At 34.1% G+C, this 6181-nt stretch overlaps 1 protein-coding gene across 1 annotated transcript; it reads left to right on the forward strand.

The window, feature by feature from the left end:
• Nucleotides 1–811: 811 nt before the first annotated feature.
• LOC134241417 (small ribosomal subunit protein mS22-like) lies at nucleotides 812–5919 on the forward strand (the record flags this gene model as incomplete). The annotated part of the gene is made up of 3 exons (XM_062723474.1): nucleotides 812–1042; nucleotides 1649–1828; nucleotides 5776–5919. Coding segments are annotated over 3 exons (555 nt in total), but the record flags the coding sequence as incomplete, so codon positions are not given.
• Nucleotides 5920–6181: the final 262 nt, after the last annotated feature.

Raw genomic sequence — 6181 nt, forward strand, 5'->3', positions numbered from 1 at the left:
CGATGCTGGAAAGTGGAGAAATTCTCCCTAAAAGTGCGCAAAGAATCTTGTGCCGTAAATTGCACATTTTTTGCATTACGGGATCTGTAGCGTTATGGTCAAAGACAAATATATAAAACCATAACGCTACAGATCTGCAGCTATAATCATCAGTGACCACATCATTGTGACAATGGTGTGATAATGATGGTTTGATGACAGTAACGTAATCATCTTGTTCTTTTACCATGGTCATCACGTTGTTACACCCTGGCCCTATCGCACCCTCTTGTAATTACTAGACTATCATTTCATCGTCATTTATAATATCAATGTTTGATGGTGCAATAGTGAAGCCCTTTCTTGACTCCTTATTCATATCATTTTATTTTTTGGTTTAGGCCATCCTTAAAAAATTGTTTGTTTGGAATTGCCGCCTGGAGGGTTTCAAACACAGGAGGGAGGGAGGGAAATTATTATTTTTTTTTTATTGAAGATAAATTATAAATTTTTGATAAAAATCTCAGAACAAAAATACCTAATTTTACATAGATCTGACACTACATTTCAGTGTTTTGTATGGTGCGTGTGATACATGTAATGGGCAAAAAAATTGATTAAATTAAAAAAAAATCTTCCTAATTTTGGTCAATAAAATTTTTCCAGGAGGGGGGCATTTCAATGAGGTGGGAGGCAATTCCAAACAAACTATAATTTTATTTTGGCCTTATGTGGAAATGCCCAAAATTTAGCAAATACCAAGGGAATCACTGTTACTTAGTTGGTTAATTTCTAGACATGTAAAATCTTTCTTTTGTGGAACGTTGTTTAATTCAGAAGCTTGACCTTTTCAGGTGCCAGTCAAGATGCTACAAGTCCCCCATTCAAGCCACCCCAGTTACCTCAACATGTTGATCCTTTTCCACTTTTTATGGAGGAGGAAGTGCAGTCTATCCTGAACACCATCACGGGAATCAGTCTGAGGAAAACTGCAGAACTACAACCTGCTCTGGAACCAAATAAACCTGTGTTCAAAGTCGTCCCAGACAAAGAACTCAGAAGAGTTGGTATTTATATGTATTGTTTAAAGCAGACATGTTTATGAAATTCTCCTTTAGTCAATATGTTTAATTATTATACTAGATTTTCGCGAGTAAATGGATTTCAGCACCTTAAAAATAAAAGCGAGTAATATTATTTCGCGAGTTATGCTTCTCGCAAAATTACACGGAAATTAATTCCCCGCGTATAATTAGGAATGTACAGTAATTATCAATTTGGACTCAAGAGATCAATTGATGGACATTGTTCATGTAAAATTATGCAAAGACAACTCTTTGTATGTCCATGATGTCAGTGTTCATACATGTGAGAGTTACAAAGATTGGGAAAATAAAATTGCTTTTACCATGTTTACTGTAAAATCACATGTTTTCATGTGATCAAATTTCGTGGTTTGAGGAACATATATATGGGTTCATGGAGATTTAATTTCGTGTATGAAGAATTGTTGAGTAGGATTATCTGTGAGAAATAAAATTTCGTGGTGGACATAAATTCTTGGGTCTATTCATACCCCGAAAACCACAAAAATTAAACCCCCCACAAAAATTTGTGATTTCACAGTAATCTCCTTTCAGAGAATTATATAACCCTTTTATGCTTCTAGTTACAAGCAGAGGCTTTCAAAAAAGAGAGGATCAAAATTGAGCAGAGGCCGCCATTTATGAATCCTAGGAAAGAAATAGACGTTGAGCTGGCCAGGAATCCAGAGATAGCTCCTGTGATGACTCATAACTTACTATTTATAGATACCTCAGCCTACACACGATCAGAAAAATCAAATAAGGTCTGACAGCATATACTGATAGCATTCATATTTTCCTTGTAAACAAGTGATCAAAAGCAATGTTCCAGATACCAGTATGTCTATCAGTTGATAGCAAAGCACTTTAACTTATTAATTTTAAATTTTGAAAAGACTTCTGAATTATTTTTAGCTCTACTGGTCAGAGACCAGAAGAGCTTTTGCGATAGTAATGCGTCCGTCCATCTGTCTAGCTGTCTGTCTGTCTGTCTGTAAACAATTTTTCAAAATGCTACTCCTCCTACAGTTTTGGTCTAATTTCAATATAACTTGGCACGCAAGTAGACTACACTAAGATACATAATTCTATACATCGATTTTTGATTTCGATAAACGGTGTTGCCATGGTTACTAAAAATAGAAATTTCTGTGAAATTACTTTCAAAATGCTACTCCTCCTACAGTTTTGGTCTAATTTCAGTATAATTTGGCACGCAAGTAGACTACACTAGGATACATAATTCTATTTATCTATTTTTGATTTCAATGAACAGTGTTGCCGTGGTTACTAAAAATAGAAATTTCATTCTTTCAAAATGCTACTCCTCTTACAGTTTTGGTCTGATTTCAATATAACTTGGCACACAAGTAGACTACACTAAGATACATAATTCTTTATATCGATTTTTGATTTCGATCAACGATGTTGCCATGGTTACTAAAAATAGAAATTTCTTTCAAAATGCTACTCCTCCTACAGTTTTGGTCTGATTTCAATATAACTTGGCACACAAGTAGACTACACTAAGATACATAATTCTGATTATCCATTTTTGATTTCGATGAACGGTGTTGCCGTGGTTACTAAAAATAGAAATTTCTGTGAAATTCTTTCAAAATGCAACTCCTCCTACAGTTTTGGTCTAATTTCAATATAACTTGGCACAAAGTAGACTACTCTAAGACTCATTATTCTTTTTATCGGTTTTTGATTTCGATGAACGGTGTTGCCATGGTTACTAAAAATAGAAATTTCTGTAAAATTGTTTCAAAATGCTACTCCTCCTACAGTTTTGGTCTGATTTCAATATAACTTGGCACACAAGTAGACTACACTAAGATACATAATTCTATACATCGATTTTTGATTTCGATAAACGGTGTTGCCGTGGTTACTAAAAATAGAAATTTCTGTGAAATTACTTTCAAAATGCTACTCCTCCTACAGTTTTGGTCTGATTTCAATATAATTTGGCACGCAAGTAGACTACACTAGGATACATAATTCTATTTATCGATTTTTGATTTCGATCAATGGTGTTTCCTTGGTTACTTAAAATAGAAATTTCATTCTTTCAAAATGCTACTCCTCCTACAGTTTTGGTCTGATTTCAATATAACTTGGCACACAAGTAGACTACACTAAGATACATAATTCTTTATATCGATTTTTGATTTCGATCAACGGTGTTTCCTTGGTTACTAAAAAAGAAATTTCTTTCAAAATGCTACTCCTCCTACAGTTTTGGTCTGATTTCAATATAACTTGGCACACAAGTAGACTACACTAAGATACATAATTCTGATTATCGATTTTTGATTTCGATGAACGGTGTTGCCGTTGTTACTAAAAATAGAAATTTCTGTGAAATTCTTTCAAAATGCTACTCCTCCTACAGTTTTGGTCTAATTTCAATATAACTTGGCACAAAGTAGACTACTCTAAGACACATTATTCTTTTTATCGGTTTTTGATTTCGATGAACGGTGTTTCTGTGGTTACTAAAAATAGAAATTTCTGTAAAATTGTTTCAAAATGCTACTCCTCCTACAGTTTTGGTCTGATTTCAATATATTTCCATTTCTAATTTTTTTTCTCTGAGATAACTCTCTGAAAGTTAGGGGTAGTTTATTTCTTGATAATTCTGCCGGAATGTAAATTAGGCAGGTCGATAGGTCGGGAGCTAAGGAGGCCTAATACGCAGGCAATTCTCGTGTGCATCTGTCTCTGTGTCTGACGCTAAGGAGGCCAAATATGCATGTAAATCTCGTGCGGCTGCCTTTGTGTTTGACGTCGGTTGGCGAGGACTATTGAAATTGGCATGGAAGTCATCATGTGATTTAAATCTATTTATCTACATTTTTAAAGTCTAAATCTACAATTTTATTTCACAATGAAATGGAAATATAAGGAATCACTGTCTAGTTAGGAGGGTATGTCTAGTTAGGAGGGTATGTCAGGGACATCAACAATAGTGGGAAACATGGGATAATCGCCCGTTATGCAAATTATCCCATGTTTCCCACTATTGTTGATGCCCTGACATACCCTCCTAACTAGACAGTGATTCCTTAAATAACTTGGCACACAAGTAGACTACACTAAGAACATAAAGAGACCTTATCAAGGATCATTATTCTATTTCTTGCTGTTGTAAAGTTTCAATTCTCAACTGCTTAAAGACCCAATTTTTTTTACCGTACGGTTACCTGTGGAGGGGGAGTGGTCAAAGTAACAGTGGTGTTATTTACCTGGAGACCCCCAATACCAAAGATGTCAAAAATCTGTGTATACGTAGCATTACACAGGAAGTCTGTGTTTGGTAATCAGGGTCAACATTACATTTTTGTGTCTGGTTTTGAGTGAAACTACGTAAAAATAATTATTTTAATATGAAATTTATTTGTAAACTAAACGCATTCATCGTTATCATGGTAATGTTTTGAAGGAAAACAAATAATAAGATAAATTATATCGTTTTAGTAAATGTTTTCCTTACATAAAAGAAAAAATCACGAGTAAAAACTACAAATCAATAACATTTACCTTTTTTAATCTTCAATAAAAGAAATCACTTGATTAAAAAAGTCTGAATATTGAAATAAAAAATTATTAATCCACCTATTCATCGTGCATGTGAACATGCATTTACCGCGATCGGAATGTTTTTTTTAATGGCCAACAAATGTTGTCCAAAATATTCCATATTTTTGATTCTTTGTGTGCCAACAAAATTTTATTGTTAGAAAGATTTCTTTTCAGAATCGATCACTATCTTCACATTTTCATTACGTATATATACAGACGCTAGATCTCGAGGAAATTTGAGCATTAATTCTGACATCAATTTCTGTACAACATCATGCGGATTGTATAGCCATAGTACAAAATAAAACATCTTTTAAAAACTATGCTATGCCATTTATTAGTGCTGAATATTTTTCTTATATCCCATTTCTTAAAAGATAATTTGAATTGTTGGACTTCTAATTACAGCAAACAGAGCCGGTTTCTGTGGACGCGGTCTTTTTTCTACAGATAACGTGGACGATATAACACTTACAAGTAACAAACAGCAGTGAAGATAAAAAAGAAATATTTTATTATGTCAATGTTTTAATAATGTACTTTCAATTATGTTTTTTTAAATGAAATTCAAACATATTGGAGTTTTCTAACCCGCGTGTATACAATGCGGGTACATGAAAGCGTTTGGCGCGTGACCAGGTAATTGTTTTCAAAACATGCAAACTCTGATTATCAGGAAGCACAGGTAGCTGACCTGTCAATCAAATCAGAAGCTATTGTTTTTCTTATGATTGACAGGCGGTAAATTATTGATCTTGAATCAGGTAGATTTTGGGGGCGTTAACATAAAATTGGGTGTACAAACCAGTAGAGCTTCAGTCTCGACAGAGACTTCTGGGGTTTTTTGGCCTGTTTAATACAAAAAAACAGAAGTGCAGATAAAGTCAAACTTTTTTTTAACTAAATGAGTTAAAATGCAAAAAGAAAATAAATGTGATTGGGACTTCTGACACATTTCGGTATTACAAGGTAATATTCACGATAATGATGTTCAAGACATCAAAGTTCAACTGTATTTCAAATTTAGAATATCAATTTCATGTAGACAGAACATTTCATTCTTTCTTAATTATTTTACATATATTCTTTTTTAGACTACAATTTTTTTTTTATTTGACAGGACAAGTTAATAGTAGTGAGGGACACTGAGGGGACTCTTAGGGAGGCCCGGCACAGGGAGAGAGAGAGGGCCATACAGATTGCTTTCCCAGCTGAGAGCAGGACAATGTTTCCATCAAATTTTTTTAAACCAGAAAGCATAGAGGTACATGTATCACTTAAATGGTCTTGTATTTGATGTATCTAGTTAAATGAATAATTCAAGGCTGGTTTCAAGATTCCAAACTGATAAAAAAAAAAAATTTGGTAAGACTAAGAGCATCGTTGGAAACCCACTGCTGATTACACTTCATTCCGAGAGAGGAACGAAGCGTAATTGGCCATGGGTTTCCGACGATGGGGTAAGAGGAACAAACTAGATTTTTTTCAACACCAGGCATATTACTAGTATGTGAAAACTGTCTAAT

Source organism: Saccostrea cucullata, unplaced genomic scaffold (assembly GCF_032062105.1).
Source record: "Saccostrea cucullata isolate Sc308-1 unplaced genomic scaffold, CSIRO_AGI_Scuc_v1 ctg21769, whole genome shotgun sequence".
In the NCBI taxonomy this organism is placed as follows: Eukaryota; Metazoa; Mollusca; class Bivalvia; order Ostreida; family Ostreidae; genus Saccostrea; species Saccostrea cuccullata.